Raw genomic sequence first — 24,866 nt, 5'->3', positions numbered from 1 at the left:
CTACAAGCAACACAGCTGTGATAATAAAAGGCGTGTTCTTTCTTACCCAACCTGTTTAAATATGTAACTAATCGGTTATCTTTGGCCTTAGAATGGCATCTTATGTGAATATGCTTGTTTATCGTTAATCTTATATATATAGCTCTTATTATTACGAACAGGAATAACGTATTTACCACATTTCCTTTGACCTTGAATGCAGCATAACATGTCTTCTCGTCCATTTACCACATTCTCGCCTGGAGTGATTCATGTTGTCTTAAATACAGGAAAGTGAAGTCTGTGCACGTAAGAAAAGAAAAGCGCATTTCGTAGTCTTAAGGTAAGGCACAGTCTGAACTGGAATTGACAAAAAGAAAAAAACATGAAAGAACAAGTTTGAACCATTGTAAACACATAACGTTACAGTGCAGGCTCAAGCCTTCGTTAATGTGCTTGTAGCTTTCTCCCATTAGCTAGTTATTTGGCTAACCAAATCAGACTAACGTTGGTTTAATTACCTCTCCCACTCCTGAGTAGTAAGTCATGTTGAAACATTGTGTCGTTAGACATATAACTGTTTCTGGACATGTCGGTTGTTTTGCTACTAGCCTAGCCTTTACGTCACCAGCAGCTCTGTAAACTTAACGTTCATGTAAGAACATGTCCCCCCCCACTAGTAGTTTACTGAACGATATATCATTACAGTTTGGATTTTGTTGTCACATCTCGCCACTGTACATTGTGGTGTTAACCGTTGTTAAAGCCATTTTTTGGTATTGAAACAAGTGTTGTGTGATGTTAATAGTGGGCAGGCCTAATTCAAATGTCGATTGTTTATTTGTTTAAAGTGAAGCCTGGACATGCCCGATTCTGTAGCGAGTGAAACCGGTTCTAAGGTTTCGGACCCACAACATTCTCAGAAACTGCTCCGTGTCCTTCGCACCTTCTGGCAGGAGAAAAGTTTCCACGATGCGCTGCTGGTGGTTGATGGAGAGGAGCTTCCTGTCCAGAAAAACATCCTGGCTGCTGCCAGCCCTTATATCAGGTCTCGCACATCATTCATTCAAACTAGCCCACATATGATCATACCTTTTTGAATGAATTAATCCCTTTTTTGGAGAGCTGGGCGATACATATCATGATATTTTTTGACCAAATGTAACAATGTCCATATTGTGGCGATATTGTAGTGTTGACTCTTGGTGCTTTCACAAAATATTAACACAATGAGAGTTTTGATAAATAATCACCAATAATGTGGATACAATGACTAATTTCGTAGAGGCAAATAATAAAACTGCTAGTAAGTTCATAAAATGACATCACTTTAGTGTAAGGCAGCCAATATTAGGATATCCAACATTTTAAGACGACATCTAGCCTCATATATCGATGTCGATATAATATCGATATATTTCCCAGCCCTACTTTATTGTCATTTCATGTCCACATACAATAGCATTTTTCCTGTCTCTCATAAAAGAAAACTGTTCCCATTCACTCTGCTCAAACACACACTCACATACTCGCACATTAAGATACAAAAATAGCTGGTCATAAAAGGTCAAATATGATTATCTTTGGCTGGTTTTTACAATGTTAAAACACTAGGGTGCGTGACAAATGGGAATGATAAAAGTGCATCAGGTTTCTAGTTTTCATGTTTTGTAAATATTAATTTCTGTTAATGGTTTCCTGCTAGGACCAAGCTGAACTACAATCCCCCAAAGGATGATGGGTCTACATACAGAATCGAGCTGCAGGGCGTCTCCATGGCCATCATGAAACAGATCCTGGACTATATCTTCAGTGGTGAAGTAAGTGTGGAGCATTTAAAACAGCAAAGTGACATGCTTAGGTTTTTAGGCTGCACAACATATCGTTTTTTTTATCATCATCATCACAGTATTAGCTTGCACAATAAACAAATTGTGAAAGGCTGCGACCTACTGCGAAAGACACTCAGAGATGTTTATGTGTTAGTTAAAACGAAATATCAGTAGAAAACTGTACTTTAAAATGTAACTGTCATTCTTTTTTCAGTGGCGCCTTTTGTAGTCAATTCAATGTTTAATTAGTTTAATAAAAGAATTAAAAAAAATATATATTTTCTTTCATTTGTTGTAAATTCAACAAGCAATTTGTTGTACTTTAGCAGAATACTGAAAGCAGCAGGAATGCAGAACGGAGTACACTTTAATATCTGTTTATTATTATTATTTTTTTTTTTATTTTACCTTTTATTATCGTTATCTCGATATTCAAAAACCTTATCGCATATTTTCTTCATATCATGCAGCCCTAATGGTAAGCTGGGGTTGTTTCTTGCCTATCCTTTCAAAGGTCTTTTTATTAAGTTTTTTTCGGAATTTTATCCAATTTTATAACCGAACACAATATATCCAACCCTACACCCCATCCTTGTCCTGCTGACCAAAGTGTAACAATTTAATAAATAATATATATATATATATATATATATATATATACACACACACACACACACACACACACACACACACACACACACACACACACACACAGAGAGATGAGTTAGTTCCAGGCCGGAGAAAAAAAAATGATACGTACATTACAGATATAATGAAAACATGAGTAAAAGAGAAGGTTTCCATCATATAAGATTCCTTAACTAAAGAAAAACAACTGGTCCATGAATGGGTAAGAGAGCGTTTCTTGCCTATCCTGATAAAATGTTGATAACCATTTGGCCTGTCCTTCACACACAGATCACTCTGAGTGAAGAGACCATCCAGGATATGGTGCAGGCGTCTGACATGCTCCTCATGTCTGACCTCAAGTCCCTGTGCTGCCAGTTCTTAGAGAGCTGCATCACGGCAGAGAACTGCATCGGCATCCGCCTCTTCTCTCTACACTACTGCCTCTACCACGTCCACTACGCCGCCACCGAGTTCCTGCAGACACATTTTAGCGACGTGGCGCGCACCGAGGAGTTTAGGGAGTTGCCCCCGGACCGGCTCTGTGAGCTGCTGGCCATGGAGAAGCTGAACGTGGGCAACGAAAAGCATGTGCTGGAGGCGGTGGTGCGATGGTTCGCACATGACTCCGAGGATCGCAGGGTGGGTGCCACGTACTGCAGAGTAGTACAGTACTTCAGAGTGGAGATAGGAGGTTATGAAAATGTAGATGGGTAACTGACCAACTGCTGGTTGAAAAATGATATCCTTATACATTACATCAAGCATAGACCAGGCTGTTGGTTTGCCCTAGTCCAAACTGTTCATTTAATAAGTTGGTTTTTATGATCTTTTTATGGTAGGTAAGCTTTGAAATATATGTACCAAAAAAAAGAGTTCTAGCTTCCGATATCTGTAACATTGCAAAGAATAGAAGTCACAAATTGGCTTTGGCCTTTAATAAACACTATAGTTTAAGATATATTTCTGGATAACCTCTTGTGAAAAAAAGTGAATTTATTCAAATCTAAGTGCCACAAGCTTGTGTTTGTTCCATAAACCAAAAAGTGAGTCTTTTATCTGTATTTGCAGGTACACATGAAGGAAGTGATGTCTGCAGTATGGCTGCAGGGCCTGGATGTGAGCTACCTGAGAGAGCAGGTAGGGAAACCCTAAAATGCTGTCCACATTTAAATGCGTGCTTCTATTATTATCAATGGAGTAACAACAGAACCCATGTGATGACATGAATGTCCAGTCAAAGGGATTCACAATGTTTCACATGACCTTAAATTCAATAAGTGGAAAGGACTGAGGCATGTCTTGGAGGGTGACAGCAGAGGTGCAATCCTCGTTTGTTTTAGTATTCGTGCGTATCATGGCTTTGCTGGAGATGCCATTGTTCTGTACATGTAATACTGTCATATCATTTGCTCTTTGTTTTTTACAGAGTACAACAGAGGTTAAGACAGAGATTTTGTTGTGGGCTGGGAGGGGGCGGGGTCTTTTGGCCTAACTTAGTAGCTAACCTCGTTATGTGCTGCATGGTATCCCATCAGGCCATGGGGGAGCCGCTGATGAGGGAGGTGATCAGAGAGTACTGTCAGCAGGTGCTGGTGGACGGTCAGCTGCAGGGGGAGGCTCTGCTCGCTGCCTTCAAACCCCGAGGCTACTCCGAGTGTATCGTTATCGCCGGAGGAGAGGATCGCAAGTGAGTCATTGTCCACCGTCTTTATTTTTTATCATTTTTATCCTATATGGACTTCATTGAATTATCACCAGCATTACTATTATCGTGAACTTTGCTTTTCCACTTCACTCCACAAACGTTTTTGGGAAAATACTATGACAGAGAAAACAATGATTTTTCTGAGAGTGAAACCAGAGAAAGAGGTTAAATTAGTAACGAGTTGACCTCTCAGTCCTGCGTGGTTTTGATTGGTTTTGTCCTGTACAGAAGCAGGAAGCCAACCGCTGTGACGCGCTGCATGTGTCCGCTCTACGACGCCAACAGACAGGCCTGGATCGAGCTGCAGCCAATGAGTGTCGCCCGCCTTGGCCACGGGGTGGTCGCTGCCGGTCAGTGCTGGCTAGGCCACAGAAATACATACACCACAACTGAACAGGGGCGGGGCTAGAAGGAGGGCACGGGGTGGCATTGCCCCTCCCAATCCACTGGGCTAGGGTGTTGTCAATCTGACAGCCTGATTTCCATTGGATCAAAGTACTGTTACTTGGCTGCCTGTTCTGCCAATCATCCCAGCCCTTGTCACATGACCAATTAACATACCTGCAAACTAGTTGCTTTTTGGCAAAAATCGCCGTTTTGAATGGGGAAAATGTCATCCACGTGAATTGTGTAAATCCGAAGAGTTTTTATTTGGGGGGGGGGTGACTATGGGGGTGACTGCTGACTATGAGATACACAGTGAGGAAAATAAGTATTTGAACACCCTGCTATTTTGCAAGTTCTCCCACTTAGAAATCATGGAGGGGTCTGAAATTGTCATCGTAGGTGCATGTCCACTGTGAGAGACATAATCTAAAAAAAAAAATCCAGAAATCACAATGTATGATTTTTTAACTATTTATTTGTATGATACAGCTGCAAATAAGTATTTGAACACCTGAGAAAATTAATGTTAATATTTGGTACAGTAGCCTTTGTTTGCAATTACAGAGGTCAAACGTTTCCTGTAGTTTTTCACCAGGTTTGCACACACTGCAGGAGGGATTTTGGCCCACTCCTCCACACAGATCTTCTCTAGATCAGTCAGGTTTCTGGGCTGCCGCTGAGAAACACGGAGTTTGAGCTCCCTCCAAAGATTCTCTATTGGGTTCAGGTCTGGAGACTGGCTAGGCCACGCCAGAACCTTGATATGCTTCTTACAGAGCCACTCCTTGGTTATCCTGGCTGTGTGCTTCGGGTCATTGTCATGTTGGAAGACCCAGCCTCGACCCATCTTCAATGCTCTAACTGAGGGAAGGAGGTTGTTCCCCAAAATCTCGCAATACATGGCCCCGATCATCCTCTCCTTAATACAGTGCAGTCGCCCTGTCCCATGTGCAGAAAAACACCCCCAAAGCATGATGCTACAACCCCCATGCTTCACAGTAGGGATGGTGTTCTTGGGATGGTACTCATCATTCTTCTTCCTCCAAACACGGTTAGTGGAATTATGACCAAAAAGTTCTATTTTGGTCTCATCTGACCACATGACTTTCTCCCATGACTCCTCTGGATCATCCAAATGGTCATTGGCAAACTTAAGACGGGCCTTGACATGTGCTGGTTTAAGCAGGGGAACCTTCCGTGCCATGCATGATTTCAAACCAACGGTGGTCCCAGCTCTTTTCAGGTCATTGACCAGCTCCTCCCGTGTAGTTCTGGGCTGATTTCTCACCTTTCTTAGGATCATTGAGACCCCACGAGGTGAGATCTTGCATGGAGCCCCAGTCCGAGGGAGATTGACAGTCATGTTTAGCTTCTTCCATTTTCTAATGATTGCTCCAACAGTGGACCTTTTTACACCAAGCTGCTTGGCAATTTCCCCGTAGCCCTTTCCAGCCTTGTGGAGGTGTACAATTTAGTCTCTAGTGTCTTTGGACAGCTCTTTGGTCTTGGCCATGTTAGTAGTTGGATTCTTACTGATTGTATGGGGTGGACAGGTGTCTTTATGCAGCTAACGTCCTCAGGTGCATCGAATTTAGGATAATAAATGGAGTGGAGGTGGACATTTTAAAGGCAGACTAACAGGTCTTTGAGGGTCAGAATTCTAGCTGATAGACAGGTGTTCAAATACTTATTTGCAGCTGTATCATACAAATAAATAGTTAAAAAATCATATATTGTGATTTCTGGATTTTTTTTTTTTTAGATTATGTCTCTCACAGTGGACATGCACCTACGATGACAATTTCAGACCCCTCCATGATTTCTAAGTGGGAGAACTCTCCAGGAATTTAACTGGTTTAGAGCGGCAAGGTGTGGGGTTGGTGTTCCCGCTAAAGAACACGGATACAGATGTCCTGTTTTGGTTGATTTATTTGGCTGTGGTCTGTAATAATACAGAGTAACAATCAGTACAGCAAACACCATACATAAACACATATACACAAACATAATAAGGTAACTAAGGTAGCAAAGGACTGTATTCGGTACTCAAGTATATCACAGGAATCGTATAACGTACACAAATCACCTCACACGATGTATACAGACAGCGTAACTTAGCTTATTAGCTTTAACAATGCTAATAACAACAACAGAGATAGCATTAACTTGTGCAAATCTAAACAGTACACAATGTCAGCATCCAGTCAGACAGTATAGTGTCGTTAATCTCACCTTATGTCATTTACACACAGCAATAAACCAGGGAGGTAGAGGTGAAGGTGAAAAGGCAAAGGAGATTACAATATATCCCCCGGAGAACTAGCATAACAGCACGGCGTTTTCCACACGTGTGGTGCATTCAATAGCATCGGAATGGCTATGGTACGTTCAAGAGCGTGGGACATATAGAAACTTACAGAGAACTGGCTATTACTGAATGGAACTTAGCTCAATAAACAATTTAACAATACATTAACAATGTGGGCTTTCTAACACAGCCGCCCCCGACTGTCTGCACAGACAGTCGAATCCAAGGTAGAAAGACCACTCAGGTAGGTGGATCTTCAGCAGTGTCTTCAAACTTTGGGAGCTGGACCAGACGAGCTACTGGTCAAATGTATGTCCGTTCCTTGACCTTTATGGCAGCAGTCCGGACGCGTCCATCAGCTCCAGGATAAGTAGCTGTTACCTTCCCAATAGGCCATAAAGCTCGTGGAAGCTGAGGATCCACAATGAGCACCACTTGGTTTGGATCGAGGCGTTTCCCATCTTTCTGCCACTTTCGTCTCTCCTGTAGGCTGGGCAGGTAGTGACTGATGAATCTGGACCAGAAATGATCAACGAGGACTTGGCTGTGCCGCCATCGACGATTCCAAAGGGTGTTACTAGAGTCATAAACGACCTGAGGAAGTGATGCATCATAGCGTCCCATCAGTAGGATACTAGGTGTGATGGGATCCGGGTCAGCTATGTCTGAAGAGACGTAGCCAAGGGGCTTCGCATTCAGGATGCCCTCCACCTCCACGAGAACTGTGTGGATCAATGTTTCAGGCACTGACTGCTCCTTAAGTATGACCTTGAGAGCAGTCTTCACGGACCTCACTTCTCTCTCCCACGTTCCACCAAAGTGGGGAGCGCTGGGGGGATTAAAACAGAACGCAATCTGCTGTTTGGCCAACTGTTCCTTCAGGTGAGGAGCCATGGCCTCAAAGGCGTCCCGTAGCTCTCGGGCTCCACCGACAAAATCTGTTCCATTATCGGACAGGAGCTCAAAGGGTTTGCCTCTTCTGGCTATGAATCGTCGTAGAGACATCAGAAAGGCATCAACGTCGAGGTTCTCCAGGAGGTCTAGGTGTACACAGTGAGTTGTCATGCACTTGAAGATAATGCCCCAAAGCTTCTCTGTTCGACGTCCGATCTTCACTGTGAAGGGGCCGAAACAATCAACTCCAGTCGAATAGAAGGGTGGCTTATAGAGGCGTAGATGAGCAGGTGGCAAATCCGCCATCTTAGGGACAGAAGGATTGGCGCGCCATGTCTGGCATTGCATACAACGACTCTGATACCTCTTGACTGCTTCCCTCCCCCGCAGGATCCAAAACCGACGACGCAGCTCACTCGGCACTCTTTCCTGGATGATAAGGTTGGTCAGCGGATGCCTTTGGTCTAGCAAGATCGGGTGAATGGTGTCCAGTTCGAGCTGCTCCATTCTCCGTAACCTCCCCCCGACTCTGAGGAGTCCTGTATCCTTGTCATAGAGGGAGATAAGGAGCCCAAACGGCTGGAGGTTGGTAGGGGTCGGTCAGAGATGAGAGCTTTTACCTCTTCTGGGAATGACTCCAACTGCGCCTGTTTTAGGAGCAGATTCTCAGCTTTGATGTAGTCAGCTGCTTCACTGAGTGAGGCAGAGTTCGGATTGGCCGCCCCGTGAAGGGACTGTGCCGTTGTCCGCATGAGGTCCTTCCATGTGGAGAACTGGCTGACATCAGGGAGTTCAGGGCAGGTGTCGACAGTCACATGTCCGCAGAAGGAGGATTTCTTCAACTCGCTATCATCTGTCGCTGGATGGGATGATGGGTTAGTCGGCCATTGATCCTCTGCGTGTCTTAGGAAATCAGGGCCTTGATGCCAACGATGTGGTTGGCACAACTCTTTCAGGGTCTTGCCCCTCGTGATGTCATCAGCAGGGTTGTTTGCACTATCCACGTACCTCCAGTTATTCACCTCTGTAAGACTCTGGATCTCTGCCACACGTGTACCCACGAAGACCTTGTAGTGACAAGATTCTGACCTGATCCAGTGTAGAACCGTAGTGGAGTCGGACCAGAGTGTGATCTTCCTGATGGGTAAGGTGAGCTCGGTGTGGAGGACACTGGCTAGTTGAGCACCGGTAAGTGCAGCACTCAGTTCTAGCCGTGGCATGGACAGCTGCTTCTTTGGCGCCACACGGGACCTGGCCAGGACGAAGGAGACATGGACTTCCTTCTGAGCGTCTTCTGTCCGTAAGTAGGCAACAGACCCGTAAGCCCTCTCCGAAGTGTCGCAGAAGATGTGCAGATCTCTGCTGGATGTCGGTGAGTCTGTAGACGCTGGTGCATAACATCTGGGGATTTCCATCTGGATGAGGTCTGGAATCTCCCGTTCCCAGGCAAGCCATCTGTCACGGAGGCTCTGTGGCTGGATCGGGTCATCCCAGCCGATTTGTTCCCTCCAAAGATCCTGAACCAGAATCTTGGCTCTGGTGGTAAATGGTACGATATAACCTAGCGGGTCATATTGGCAGGCAAGTACCTTGTAGACGTTCCTCAACGTTGGTTCAATTCTCTCCACTGGTCTATGTTTGTACTTCAGGCTGTCACGGAGGCAATCCCATCGTAGCCCAAGAGTTGGCTCCTGAAGGTCCGTGCTGGATTGGGACAGCCATAACTCACTGCTCTCAGATCTGATGTCGGATGGAAGGTGTTCAATGACTGCCGGGACGTTGCTAGCCCACTGGCGTATCTCGAAGCCCCCAGTGTGGAGTAACTGGCACAGACCATCAACAAGATCCTTTGGGTGCTGTGGAGACAGTTATCCACGTAGAACGACTGCTCGATGCAATCAACAAGATAGCTGTTGGACTCACTTGTGTCTTGGACGTGCGGCTGCAGGGCATAGATGGCACAGCAAGGGCTGCACGTAGTGCCGAATGGCAGGACTTGCCATTCGTAGACCTTTGGCTCTTCGGCCCTCTTCATATCCCGCCAGATGAAGCGCAGAACTGGTTGGTCGGCTGGCAGAAGACGTATCTGGTGGAACATACCTTTGATATCACCACTCACTGCAACTGGGTATTGCCGAAACCGAATGAGGACTCCTAGCAGGGATGGGCCTAGGGCAGGTCCAGGGAGGAGAAGGTCATTGAGAGACTTTCCTTCGTACTGAAAAGAGCAGTTAAAGACAATCCTGTCTTTGTTGTTGTGCCGCACTATATGGTGAGGTATAAACCACGATTCTGAGGTTAATGTTACTACCTTGGGTGGAACCTCTGCTACATAGCCCATCTTCTCTAGTTTCTGGATCTCCTGACAATAGACCTCGGCGCGCTGTGGGTCTTTAGCAAATCTCCTCTCAGTTCTACGAAGACTTGGCAACACTGCTTCCATAGGAGCTTGAAGAGTGGTGGAGTTGGCTCGGCGAAGCAGCGGTGTAGCATATCTTTGGACCCCGTCAACATTGACCCTGACAGTGGATGTCTGGAGCAGGTTTAAGGCTTGCTGATCTTGTTTCGATCGGGTCACCTGCTTCTCGCTCAAATAAGGCAGTGTATCAATTTGCCAAAGACGTTCAACGTTCTTAAAGAGCTCAGAGGTAGGTGAGACTGTCGCTGTGAACAGGCACTGCTGCTTGGATGCAGAAACTTGGTCGATACTGGTGGGACCTTGAAGTGACCAGCCGAGCTTGGTGTGGACTGCAATGGGCCCCCCTGAGGGGCCAAACTCCACCGGCTCTATAGGTGTCAAGAGATGAGGCATGTCAGATCCAATTAGCAGCAGAGGTTGAGCGTGGTCTACAGGAGGCAAAGGTAGGTTTCGGAGGTGCTTATATCTCCGTTGGAGGGTTCTCACTGGATAAGAATGTTCTGATAGTCCCAGGTTGTCGGCAGTGAATGCCTGACGTATGTGATACTTCCTTTCAGGTTTAGTCAGGGAAGACGCGTAGAAAGCAACTGAGGCACCGTGAAGCTGCACTACATCTTGGTGAACAGTTCGAAGGGTAAGTGTTTCAGGCTGTACAGTGAGGTTCAGGCATTGCACAGCGTGTGGCAAGATCGAGCCGTCGTCTGGTACTGCATAGGTCTCCAGTACTCTGTCTTAATTATGAAGTAAGACTTTCACAACTTTCAACATCACCTTGGGCGATCTGTTTGGTCTATCCAGGTACACCTTTACAGTCGGAGCAGTCACCATGCGAACACTCTTCTGGGTTTGCTGGACTGCATCGTGCAGTACTGTTAGATGTTGCTCTTTACAGGTATTGCATGGTCGCTTGAGGGTGCAAACCTCAGGCTTGTGAGATCGTCCACACTTCCAACACCACTGTCCATCCGTTATCCACCTCAATATCTGGTTTGTGTTCAGTTTCTTGAACTCTGTGCAAGCGTTCAGGAAGTGTTCTTTATTGTAGCAGTGGGGACAATATGGTTTGGGTTTGGATGAGGACTTCGGTTGAGCAGACTGTCCTTTGGAGCCTTGGTCGCCACTGGCAGTGAGGAGGAATGATGTTGACTTCTCCTTCGATTTGTTGAAGGGACGTTGGTCCTTCTTCGGCGGCCTGGGTGCTTCATATTTATAAAGTGAAGCTGCTCGACCTGCTATGCGCTTAGCTTGGGATTTCATCTGTAGCCAGGAGCTCAGATCAGGTAGTGTGTAATTTTGGTCGGTACCTGTCCGAAGAATACTTTGGTTCAGGCAGTATTCCACAAACCCATCACGATAGCTTGGCGGCATCTTACTCAGTAGTCGGTCGACATGGGATCCACATCGTAGTTCGTAGCCGTTCTGACCCTCCAGGGTCTTAAGCATGCCTACCAGTGACTGGATGGATAAGGCGAATGCATCAAAGGCTTCAGGGTCACCGAACTTGAGGGCTGGAGTGTTTAGGATGGCACCCAATTCACTTTGGACGAGCTGACGAGGTTGACCGTACTTGTACTTGTACTTGCTCGTCCTGTAGAGCCTGCATAGCTGATGTATATGGTCTTGGATCATGCATGTAGGCTTTGGCTAGTTGGAGCACACTCTGTAGCTTCAGGTGTCCAAGGAGCACTTGGTATTTGTAATGCTCGTTCAGGTGCAGATGGCTGTTCAGCAGGTTGTCGAGCGCTATCTTCAATAAGGCAAAGTCACTTTCTTTGCCGCTCTCAAAGCAGGGAATCATAGGTTTGGGAATGCCGTAGGATGTGGCGGTGAATGGGAACACAGCAGCTGCTTGTGGCTGTTGTGGACTGGATTGAGGCAAGGCTGAAGCAGAGCATGACGCTGCCTGGACAGGGTAGGTGAAGGCTGAGTTGGATGGGTGATACTGTGGAGTAGATGCCAGGTTGTAGTTTACAGGCGCTAAACTAGAAGGCAAGGATGCAGGAGGAAGAGCGGACTGTAGCAGTGGAGGGAGAGATGGATACTGCACAGGAGATGAAGCCAGAGGTGCGGAATGCGGAGCTGCGTGGGGCACTGGAGGCAAGGCAGCAGGAGGTGGGGCCACGGTCACTGGAGGCGGAGTTGTGTGGAGCACTGGAGGCGGGGGCAAAGGGTTACTTGCATTGCTACAATCTGATGGACATGGTGAGCATCTGGCACCACCAGGGTCCTGTGGTTTCTCTCTAAGTAGAGAAGTGACCATCTTAGCTATCTCCAGCTCATTCGCTCTCTTCTTTAACTGTCTTCGCCTCTCCAGCTGTCTAGTTAGCGACTCTTTTGTTCTAATGGCTTCCTCTTGTAGCTGTTGGGCTTCTTGGGCTTGAGATTGAAGTCGCTGACACTCATGTTCAATTTGTTGATCCTCCTCTATGTGCTGCTGTAACTCCTCGAGCTCCATTTATTTCACTCGCTCCTCGAGCTGGGCTGTTTCTAGCTCTGATAAAGATATAGAGGTGAGTCTGCTCATGGATGAGCGAGATGACCGTGTGGACCTGGGGTTGGAGCTCCTCCGAGATGAGCATGATTTCTGGCTAGGTGAGCTCTGGGTGGTGGTGTGGGTTTGTCCCTCTGGAGGGAGAGTTGCCACCACATAGTCACTCAGGTAAGCTGGGGGGTGACGCTCTCTCTGCGAAGCACGTTGGGGTGCAGACTCAGCCTGGGCATCTGTAGGATCCATACCTTGGTTGTTACTCTAATCCGGCTCGAAGGACCATAAAATAGAGAGAGCTTGGGTTGTCTCCAGGAATTTAACTGGTTTAGAGCGGCAAGGTGTGGGGTTGGTGTTCCCGCTAAAGAACACGGATACAGATGTCCTGTTTTGGTTGATTTATTTGGCTGTGGTCTGTAATAATACAGAGTAACAATCAGTACAGCAAACACCATACATAAACACATATACACAAACATAATAAGGTAACTAAGGTAGCAAAGGACTGTATTCGGTACTCAAGTATATCACAGGAATCGTATAACGTACACAAATCACCTCACACGATGTATACAGACAGCGTAACTTAGCTTATTAGCTTTAACAATGCTAATAACAACAACAGAGATAGCATTAACTTGTGCAAATCTAAACAGTACACAATGTCAGCATCCAGTCAGACAGTATAGTGTCGTTAATCTCACCTTATGTCATTTACACACAGCAATAAACCAGGGAGGTAGAGGTGAAGGTGAAAAGGCAAAGGAGATTACAATATATCCACCGGAGAACTAGCATAACAGTACGCCGTTTTCCACACGTGTGGTGCATTCAATAGCATCGGAATGGCTATGATACGTTCAAGAGCGTGGGACATATAGAAACTTACAGAGAACTGGCTATTACTGAATGCAACTTAGCTCAATAAACAATTTAACAATACATTAACAATGTGGGCTTTCTAACAATCGTTTTAGCACCAGGAAAATGTTGTGTTTTTCCTTTATTTTCTTCTCCGGGGGGGGGGGGGGGTATTGTATTCAGATATACAATTAGTTTAAAATGAAAACAAGTGAAACTAATAATGAATGTGATGTTTTATTTAGCAGAATTACGTTGTGTCCTATCCAATATTTACTATATTTCTAAGCAGATTTTCTATGCTGTATTCTGATAAAATGCAATACTTAAATGAATTACTTGACAAGAATGAATAATTCTCTCATCAGCATTAGGGCTTATGAGTATTCATATTTAGTAGTAGTAACACAGCAAATACGTAAGGGACTAATGACATTGTGTTTCTTGTCTGTCAGAGGGTTTTCTGTTTGTGATGGGTGGAACAGATGAACACAACACGGTCCTAGACAGTGGAGAGAAATATGACCCTGACTCCAACACCTGGAGCCCCATCCCCCCAATGCTACAGGTATACACCCCCCTTTCCCCTGAGCTTTCAGCAGGTAAATGGATCCCTCCATGCAGTAGATTTTTCTGTCCAATTTCTCTCCCCTTTTTTCTTGTATTTAACTATAAACCATTCAGTCCCTCTCTCAGTTCAATCTTTCCATCAAATAGACACTAAAAGATTTAAAAAAAATTATAACTCTATTGGAATTTGCTGCTGTTTATGATTTTTAAGCAGGATAAATTATCAGTCCACCATACAAAGTGCGTTCCTGCAGCCATGTTATAGCACATGCTCTCTGACTTTTTTTTGTTTTTTACTAGGGCTGTCAAACGATTCATTTTTTTTAATCGCTGAATTTCTATAGTTCATCGCGATTAATCGCATGCTTTATCACATGATTAAAATTCTATTATTTTGCATTTCAGAACTGTTTTTAAGTACATATTTATGGAGGACATATTTATTCATAATTCAAATTGAAAGTCCAAAGAGAAATTGAAAGTCCAAAGAGAAAACGAAGCGAGATCAAATTAAAAATATTATTATTTTTTTTTAAATTTTCCATTGATCAAATTAAAAATATTATTTTTTTTTTAATTTTCCATTTGGCTTTTCCATTTGGATTTAATATTTGGCTTTTGAATTTAAATTTAACATTGGCTTTTCCATTTGGATTTAATATTTGGCTTTTGAATTTAAATTTAACATTGGCTTTTCCATTTGGATTTAATATTTGGCTTTTGAATTTCAATTTAACATTGGCTTTTAATTTGGATTTAATATTTGGCTTTTGAATTTCAATTTAACATTGGATTTTCATTTGGATTTAATATTTGGCTTTTGAATTTACATTTAACGTTGGCTTTTCATTTGGACCTGACACATGTCAATGTAAATGAGGAGGCATGGCCCAAAGGCTGGTGGGAGGGTCTGAAACGAAAGGGGTGCAGAGGCACCTTATGAACAGCATGGGGAGCTGACTGCTGGGGAGCACACTGTTGAAGAGCATCTGTCTACAGCTTGGCCACCAGGCTGGCTTATCCTCTTATTTCACATGATAGAAACTGATGATGTAGGCTAAACACAAACCACATTTCATGCAACAACAGTGAAGTTTTCATGTAGATACTATAATTGGGCCTGTGTTAGTGAGGACTAGATTAGGACTGGATTTAAAGCTGATTCTGGTTTCCAACTTCGCCCCAGGTGTGTCTGTTAAAACACGGACGGAGACAACTTCTCTCTTCTGATGTTTTATTTAATTAAGCAACAGTACAAACATGGATGTGGGTAGCTCTGCTACGTGTGTTTGTGTGTTGTCAGATCTCGAGGACACACACACACACACACACACACACACACACACACACACACACACACACACACACACACACACACACACACAATCTCAACCGGGTAGTCATCGTCCGAACTGCGACCTCTCCTTTTTTCTTTCTCTCACTTTTTTCTCCGGGTGGTGCGCGCGGTGTGAGGTGCATGTCCGCGCTATTCTCCGACACGTACTCACAACAATCACTCCTGATTGACGGCCTTTTGTACAGTCTGTGTACTTTTTCGTTCATTTGATTTCCGATTTTGAAACGATATCCAAATTTGAAAAATGGGTCATTTTAAACCTTGTTAATATTGATGACAATGTGTTCAAACGGAAAATGAGCCATATTTCAGGAAATAAACTTGTCCATGATTCTATTGAGAGACTTCCAGCTGACAGCGGTGTCTGTGAGCATCACTGGCCGGCCAGCAGGGAGGCGATCCCGGCCGCCACCAGCTGGCTGTCCCGTCAGACTGGAGCTTCTGACATCAGAGAAAATGTGCAGTTGGCCATCAATGTTTGTAAAACTGCCCATATTCAAACTCTACACCGTTAATTGCTCGCATAAAAAAGTCTGAATTTAGTGGTGACATAGCACAAGTTTCCAGTTGTTTGCTGCTGCTGCTACGGCAAACTCCCGATCTAGATTATAGAATCGATTGTTTTTTTATAATTTCCATCTGCTATTTCACACACGTTTTGCGTTTGAGCACATTGTCATCAATATTAACAAGGTTTAAAATGACCCATTTTTCAAATTTGGATATCGTTTCAAAATCGGAAATCAAATGAACGAAAAAGTACACGGGCTGTACAAAAGGCCGTCAATCAGGAGTGATTGTTGTGAGTGTCGGAGAATAGCGCGGACACGCACCTCACACTGACGCACCACCCGGAGAAAAAAGTGAGAGAAAGGAAAAAGGAGAGGTCGCAGTTCGGACGATGACTACCCGGTTGAGATTGTGTGTGTGTGTGTGTGTGTCCTCGAGATCTGACAACACACATACACACGTAGCAGAGCTACCCACACCCATGTTTGTACTGTTGCTTAATTAAATAAAACATCAGAAGAGAGAAGTTGTCTCCGTCCGTGTTTTAACAGACACACCTGGGGCGAAGTTGGAAACCAGAATCAGCTTTAAATCCAGTCTTAATCTAGTCCTCACTAACACGGGCCCAATTATAGTATCTACATGAAAACTTCACTGTTGTTGCATGAAATGTGGTTTGTGTTTAGCCTACATCATCAGTTTCTATCATGTGAAATAAGAGGATAAGCCAGCCTGGTGGCCAAGCTGTAGACAGATGCTCCTCAACAGTGTGCTCCCCAGCAGTCAGCTCCCCCTGCTGGTCATAAGGTGCCTCTGCACCCCTTTCGTTTCAGACCCTCCCACCAGCCTTTGGGCCACGCCTCCTCATTTACATTGACGTGTCAAGTCCAAATGAAAATCCAATGTTAAATCGAAAAGCCAAATATTAAATCCAAATTAAAAGCCAATGTTAAATTGAAATTCAAAAGCCAAATATTAAATCCAAATGGAAAAGCCAATGTTAAATTTAAATTCAAAAGCCAAATATTAAATCCAAATGGAAAAGCCAAATGGAAAATAAAAAAAATAATAATATTTTTAATTTGATCAATGGAAAATTTAAAAAAAAAATATTTTAATTTGATCTCGCTTCGTTTTCTCTTTGGACTTTCAATTTCTCTTTGGACTTTCAATTTGAATTATGAATAAATATTTCCTCCATACATATTAACAATGGAAAGCTATTCTTACCAGTGGATCTTGACTTGGAATCAAATGAATGCAAAGAAAGTTACTTTATGAACTTGACTTTAAGGTTTGTATTTGTTTATTATTTATTTACTGTAAACAAAAGAAAAATGTGGTGAAACTACTGTCCCCCTCGATGGCCATGTATAAGACAGGTCAGAACATGCCAACCGTAGTACGTCTTTAAGACCCGAGTCTTCTACGATGCTGACAGGTCTCCAGTTAGTTGCCACCCGTTTTGCAAGAGCTGTATTCATTATTTTGGATTTGGTTTCATCCACAGGTCGGCAAGTAGCACTCTCCAAAATAGTGCTTTGCCTGAGCCTGCTAGCATCAACCTGAGTCACGTTAATTAGCTCGTAGGTGCTAGCTCAAGCTTGACGTGCTTCGGTGATATTTTAATTCGGCTTTACACAATGCGCATATGGCTTTCGACTTGTCTACTGAGCTGTCTGGGAGTTTTGGAAAATAAAAAGCTCCATTCAGATTGTGTTGCGCGATTAACGCGTTAATGCTGACAGCCCTATTTTTTTTACCAATATTTATTTAACCTTTATATAACCAGGAGTAAAGACTCATGAGATGTCTTTTTCATGAGTGTCCTGGCCAAGACAGGCAGCAGCACAAATAACACGGTTCCAGACATACAGTAAAACAAACAGAGAGCAATGTAAAATGGAGATCAAATGCTGTGATCAAAACCATTCTTCAGCATGCATGGCCACTAGGTGTCAGCAGAGCTCCAACACGGTTTCAGTTCCAACAGACTACACATTCCCAGTCACCTGCTTCCACTTTGTAGAGAAAAGTGGTGTCATTCTTATCTCATGTTGTCTTTATATTGTTGAACAACACTGTCGGCGCATCCACATGATAGCACATCATTTTGGTTGTGTAAATGAAATAGCAATACTACCTTCTCCTAATAATTACTAACCTGTTCAAGAGCAGTAAGGCGGCATCCGTGTCTGCCCTCAGTCCCTTTTTCTTTTTACAGCGCTCTCCAACTGGGCGAAAGTCACCGGACTACACCATTTTCTGACCATAGTCATACTGAGAAATCCAGAGAGAGTTGTGTGGAGCTGATAGTCTTAATTAGCTTTGTAGCAACTCATTTGGTAATGGCTGGAATGTAACGGACGTTCATTAATATCAAAAAGTTACCCATTTAAACCACTATCTAAAATGCAAATCAAAAACACAATTGGAGACATAAAAGCAAAGCTTGGTGTCCTACATGAGCTTTTAAGTGTGATTTCAAATGTTTAAAACATGTGAATGGAGCATTTGATGTGTGACTGACATGGCTTTGGTTTGACTGTCATCCCACTAGCCTCGTCAGAACTTTGGGGTGGTGGAGCTGGACGGTCTGATCTACGTTCTCGGAGGAGAGAACAAAGAAACAGAGCTGATCACCGTTGAAGTGTTTGACCCTCACTTCAGTACCTGGAGAATGCAGACCAGTATGACTATGATCCGCAAGGTAATAACGCACATACACATCACATTGACTGGATAGTAGAGCATCTAACACAGTTGATGAATGGGACACAATATTGTCAAAGCGTGGGCAATATCACCTTAAATCAATATCACAATTAATTGTCACATTGTACCTGGGTAACGATTAATAAACAATCTAAATAGACACACTCACAGTGGAGCTCCTATTAAACTAGACTAAATCATGGACAGGACTGAGTAGTATTTATTTAACATAATCAGTAGTAGTAGTAGTAGTAGTCAAGAACACCAAATATTTGTTTGCTGAAATAGAAAGATCTAATTGAAATATATAATATTTCAAATCTGTTGCGAGTGTGAATATCAAAATAGTTAATATTATAGATAGATCTAAATAACAATTTTATCGCTTATGTTATTTCATTCTATTGGCGGTATGTTTTAGGATATGGACTGAAGTTATTTTAACAAATGCTTGTTAAAATAATGTCACCTAAATGACCTGTGGACTGTGGACAGGGAGCACAGGGGCGAAGCTGTAGCTCAGTGCGGGGCTACAGAAATGTCCTATTTTCAGTTTATTTTGTATGACTTTATTTAACATGATGTAGAAGGTGCAATATGTAGATGCTGCTACTGAGGCATATCAGACATTTCAGTTTACAGGAAAGTACTGATATTTTTTATTGGAATTGTTTTTATAACTCTATGTTCTGTGTTTGACTGTTCATTGTCCCATGCTTATTAAAAGAAGAACACTTACATCTGTGTTCTCATCCTTGCATAAGAATATAGAGCAGTTTTGATGGGGTCTCATGCTATAATGCTCCATGACATGTTGAATGTTGAACTTTAGCAATACTTTTTTTTTTTAATCGCAAATCGAATTGTAATTGCAATATCTGGCTTGAAATCACAATTCGATTTTTCCCCAAATCTTTTGGCCCTACCTTAGACCAAGTGATTAATTTTCCTGTCCCCGCATGCTGTGTCTGTTTTCTCCTTCAGGTCGGCTGCTATGCCTCCATGAATAAGAAGATCTATGCTATAGGTGGAGGCTCCTACGGGAAGCTGTTTGACTCTGTTGAATGCTTTGACCCCAAAACCTTGCAGTGGACGGGCCTGTGTCCTCTGAAAGAGAGAAGGTAAACTCTCATTGCATCAGCTGTTGTGGTCTGAGCAGGACAAAAGAAAGAGGATCTAAAACTTGATCAGCTGACACACAAGTCAGTTTAATAATGGTTTTCTTCTCATGTTATCTTCTCTTTTCTGTCCATTGAAGATATTTGTCACATGTTATACGCACTTGCTGTATAATATAAGCATTTAACTTCAGCCTGGGATACTTAACTTTGGACTTGTTTGTATTGCACAACAGGAAATGAAACATGTCTCTATGGTCATTGTCGCTCTCTCAGAACTATCAGTAGTTTCCGTTTCCCTCAGATGACACCATATTATCATACTGAAATCATGACACTCATATCAAAATGTTGCTCAGGATGATGAAGTAACCACAACTGAGGATGTTGTTGAGTCACACCATGGCATGTACACTTGTTAGTCATAGCAGAACCCTTGATCCCGAGACGTGAAGAAACGTCTTTTGGTTTGCATATCTCTTGATTCGTAGTACCTTGTACTGTATGTATGAGGGAAAAATCCCTTCAAGGAGCTTCTTTATTGCTATGCTTCTATAAGTTAAGCATTGCTGTCAAAGTCAGATCAGTTAAGCGTTTTTCTTGGTTTGGAAAGAATTAATTTAGCTCTTATCTGATCATGTTTGACTCCTTTGTATTGCCATGTTTTTCCTGGATTAGCCACTGTGCTGTGAAACCTTTGATCATAAGTAAGCCCATCCCTTATCATGTCAATATTGGCCTCTCTTCACTTCAAAATAGAGGACAATGACAATTTACACCGTGGTGTCTCTCTGAGCAATGTTGCAAAGCAGGATTACTTTATGGCGATAAAGTAATGTAATGTTAAAAAAAAAAATGTACTGATTTTAGATTTTTTTTGTATTAATTTGCAGGAATTGACAAATCTAGAAAAATGTTTTTTTTTTTTTTAGCCAATAGGAGACATTGCTGTCTTGTTATTTTATCCATCTGGCTAAACCGATGTACATTTCTGGGATAAAGTCGGACCTTGGGTAGTCACGCGTTACCATACCTTCCTCCACAGCGCTACGGAGGAGGGTCTGTCGAGTCCACACAGCATTCCTGGATGGGAGAAAAACGTGCTCTGGTTTATTGGCATTTCTTTAAACCAATCACAATCGTCTTGGGCGGTGCTAAGCTCCGGACGGAGCCACGGTGCCTCTGCAAAATAGTCTCAGGAAGGAACTTGTTTTGGTGGAACATGTGTACATTCAAAAGTAGTTTTAGTCGTGCAACAGAAAACTCAGATTGGACAGATAGTCTAGCTAGCTGTCTGGATTTCCCCTGCAGAGATCTGAGGAGCAGTTAACTATAGTCCTCACAAATCCACCAGAAGTTAGAATTACAACTCAAAGAAAGCGGAGGGTGGCGGGCATCTGGCCTAAAAAGAGGGACATCTGGTGGAATTTCCGGTGGCACCTGAACAATCCCAAAAGTGGAACGTCATCGATATAGACCTGACCTTGGGTGTCCTGAAAGGCGCCATCAAATAAAATGTATTATTATCCAGCGCATGTCCCTCCCCTTTCCGCTATCTCTGCTATCTATTTGGCAAGGGCACCATTGCTGCATCCAGGGTTTAGCGCTGCCCAGGATGGTTGTGATCGGTTTAAAGAAATACAAACAAACCAGAGCGTTTTCCCTCCATACCAGAATAGCGAATGCGGTGTAGTCAGACCATAATCCAGCGCTGTGGAGATAAGTCTGGCAATGCGAGACTATCCATAACAGTCTCTCAATCGATTTTTCCATTTTTTTCCTGTGCAGGTTTGGGTCGGTGGCATGTGGCGTCGGCCAGGAGCTCTATGTGTTCGGGGGAGTTAGAAGCAAGGAGCAAGACAACCCCGAGCAAAGACAGATGATGACCTGCCAGTCTGAGTTCTACCATGACGACATGAGGAGGTCAGTAAGGAAATACTGCTTCTGAAGGATGCAGAAAGGGAAGCTACTCCTAAATAACAATTCCTAACTTTAATTAGATTCTTTGAATAAATTATTATTACTAGGATTTTTCTGGGTTTTAGATTCCCATTGTCATCTAAATGTGGATTGTCAAAGATCATTCTTGAGCTTTATCTCACCATAAGGACCATTTAGTTGCTGTTTTGGAGCTTTTTACCATATCACATGATCTTCATTCATTAATTGGATTCTCATCAGATACCACAAAGTAGTTTGTTTGTCTTGTCGGCTAGTCTTTCGAGACCAAAATATTGTCTCATTCTGTCAGTTCTTGGGAGACTTTGAAATTTGGAGAACTTGTTTTCAGATGAAATTGCTAAAAGCACAAAATATCAGCTGTTGCCGTTCTATATAATTCAGCTCTGGAAATGCATATGAAATGGCTGTATGCAATATTTTCATTTCTTTTCGTTGTGAATTTCATCGGGTGGGAACACGAGGACATAAATAAAGGTTAAAAAGTATTCATACAGAGAATACACACTGTGTAATCAAATCAGGATTTCTGCAGGTTTCACCAAGTCAAATTTTAGACTTTTTAAGACCATTATGAATGAAATGGAAGACCTTTATCACAACATCAACTATGCCCTAAATTCAGTTTTTTCAAGCCAAGTATCGCTAAAGAATAAAATGCGTTTTATGTCTGTGGTACAATCTGAAAGAGACTCGGGCCAATAACACAAAAGCTGATTGGCTGCAATACAAGTTGCATGTTGGTCTCATTTGTAGTCGTAATACAGCGAAATTATGTTTGGACTAGTGAAGGAAAGAACTACAACACCATGGAATAATAATAATAATAAAAAAAAGAGCATTAGAGGTAGAGATGCATGGACCTAGGCAAATTAACACCTGTTTAAAATTATGCAATACCTAGAACACAATACTTCAGCGAATGTAAGACTTTTTAAGACCTAAAATTTTGATTCTGAAATGTTAGACTTTTTAAGACCCCATGGAAACCCTGCAAATAGCTGTGTACGTTGTCGTCAAAATGGAAACAAAATGTACAAATATCTATAATATATGTTTTTGATACCCATATGTGTTGTGGTGCAGGTGGATGTTCCTTGATGACCAGTCCTTGTGTATCCAGACCAGCTCATCCTTCGTTTACGGTGCGGTGCCCATCGGAGCCAGTATTTACGTCGTGGGAGACCTAGACACAGGTCAGTAAGAAGAAACACAGGTCAACCAACAACAGAGGGTTACAGTAACGTCAACATTTGAATGTGTAAGGTTGGTGTTTCTTGTGCGTACAGGAACAAGCTTTGACTACATCCGGGAGTTTCGCCGCAGCACTGGGACCTGGCAACGCACCAAGCCTATGTTACCCACCGACCTGTCCAAAACGGCCTGCTCCGCCCTGCGCATCGCTAACTGTCGGCTGTTCCGCCTTCAGTTGAGCCAGGGCATGTTCCGAATCCGAGTCTGACTTCAGGACGCCAGGCAGTGGCCCACTCTCAGCTCCATACTCCACTTCTTTGCACACTGGTACTTTCTACCTGCTGTAGGTCTGGGTTTAAGGATTTAATGAACACTAAGGTATTCTAGTCGCTAGATATTGAGGATCGTGACTCTCCGTTTAGGGGTTTATACTCCACTTAGACTTGACGGGACAAAAGTTCATTCAAACATATTTTTAACACTATATGTTTTATGGCATTTTTTATAAACCTAAATATTTTTTTTTCTTTTTAACATGGGGTTTGATTGTTTTTTGCTTTTTATTCAAATGGACATTCCTCATTTGTGATGTTCCTCATACTGGTGATCTGTTGCTTGGTGAGGGATTTAAACTGTAATTAACAAACGCATTATTAGATGAGGGATTATGGTTGAGATTTTAATAGCACTTGCAATTTGTATTTTAGTGTTGTATTATGTCTGGTGTTGTATTGTTCATCTTTCTGGCCAATCGTAGACGACACAGTCGTTTGTCCTGAATTTGCTACAGCTGCAGTGGAGGGTTGGAAATCTTTTAGACTTTGTGTCAGTCCCCTAGAATCAGAGAGCAATGGAGTCTTCTGCACAATAACAATGATCCTGTGCATGTTGGCTCCAATAAAAACTTGCTGGCAATCTATGTCAGACCATACAGTATCAACTTTGGGACTTGTTAGGCTGTTCAAATTGTAGTGCTACAAAGTAAATAGAAAAGAAATATGCAAGCAGCCAAACGTTATTAACTCCCGCCATCCATCTGTGATGCTTTCTAGTTTAGAAATGCAGCAAAACAAAAAATGCGGCCAAAGCAAATCGCATTGGATTGGATGGTTATTGACCTGGGTCACCGGAGCAGTCGCATGGAACGCATGGAAGGTCAGTTTAAAAGATTTTCGTCAGATTTTGATAGGCGCCGAGCCGACCGCTCCTCAGGTGGCGTGTGGTGTGCTGCAGGTCACGTCACATGCAGAAATGTCAAGTGGGAGAGATAAGGAAGGCTGCCCGGAGCTGGAGGATGCTCCAGCGTCGTATATAGTCTGGTGTGTGGGAACATTTTGGATTTCATGTTACCTATGATGACAGTGGAAATAAAACAATAGATAGAACTGCCACTGTGTGCATGTATTGTGCAACATGCATTCACTATGCTAATTTTAGCTATATATCATATACTGAAGTATATTTCTGAACCGTACAGAACCGAAAATCGTGACCCTAAAACCGTGATACGAACCGAACCGTGGATTTTGTGAACCATACCACCCCTAGAATTTTCATACCGAATTTTGAGAATCCCAAGAAAAACGACAGCATCGACAAATGCCAAAAACTACATCTGTTTACGTCCAAAGGACAAAGCCCACTAGGGGCCGTAGGAATGATGTCTGTTGTCCATCGAAAGCAAAGGGGGAGGTACCGAGAGGTTTTCATAGTGCCATAAAAGGAGGAGGTGTTAGGGACGGATGGGTCCAGGCGAAAAGAGCAACATCTGGTGGAATTTCCGTCGGCACCGGAGCAATCCCGGAAGTGAAACGTTGTGGATGTAGACTACACACAGTGTGTAAGTGCCATGATTGTCGCTGGAGACCTCTGACCTCTGGCAATAAATGGGAACATCAAAAAGTAAATCACAAACTAATCCCAGAATGCATTGCACAGACAGG

At 43.2% G+C, this 24,866-nt stretch overlaps 1 protein-coding gene across 2 annotated transcripts; it reads left to right on the top strand.

Annotated features, from left to right (window-relative positions):
* The first annotated feature begins 32 nt into the window (after nt 1-32).
* gan (gigaxonin) lies at nt 33-23,994 on the top strand. 2 transcript variants are annotated; one of them, XM_036003037.1, is made up of 14 exons: nt 33-322; nt 831-1,027; nt 1,685-1,799; nt 2,730-3,080; nt 3,510-3,578; nt 3,977-4,128; nt 4,375-4,496; nt 13,956-14,068; nt 18,498-18,647; nt 19,637-19,773; nt 21,559-21,693; nt 22,816-22,925; nt 23,019-23,197; nt 23,247-23,994. In XM_036003037.1, the coding sequence occupies exons 2-13, from the start codon at nt 843-845 to the stop codon at nt 23,189-23,191; spliced, it is 1,812 nt and encodes a 603-aa protein (XP_035858930.1). In that variant the 5' UTR covers nt 33-322; nt 831-842; the 3' UTR covers nt 23,192-23,197; nt 23,247-23,994. The 2 variants fall into 2 exon arrangements, with proteins under 2 accessions (XP_035858930.1, XP_031141290.1); XM_031285430.2 differs by having other exon boundaries at nt 23,019-23,994.
* Nucleotides 23,995-24,866: the final 872 nt, after the last annotated feature.

Source organism: Sander lucioperca, chromosome 7 (assembly GCF_008315115.2).
Source record: "Sander lucioperca isolate FBNREF2018 chromosome 7, SLUC_FBN_1.2, whole genome shotgun sequence".
Lineage (NCBI taxonomy): Eukaryota > Metazoa > Chordata > Actinopteri > Perciformes > Percidae > Sander > Sander lucioperca.
Note: the sequence above shows the minus strand (reverse complement) of the source record. Positions and strands in the feature narration are given on the sequence as shown.

Bases quoted from the DNA above. Each gene is read 5' to 3' on its own strand.
- gan (XM_036003037.1), top strand. From the start codon at position 843: ATGCCCGATTCTGTAGCGAGTGAAACCGGTTCTAAGGTTTCGGACCCA. The intron at 1,028-1,684 runs GTCTCGCACATC...GTTTCCTGCTAG, and splicing joins GCTGCCAGCCCTTATATCAG to GACCAAGCTGAACTACAATC. The intron at 14,069-18,497 runs GTATACACCCCC...TCATCCCACTAG, and splicing joins CCATCCCCCCAATGCTACAG to CCTCGTCAGAACTTTGGGGT.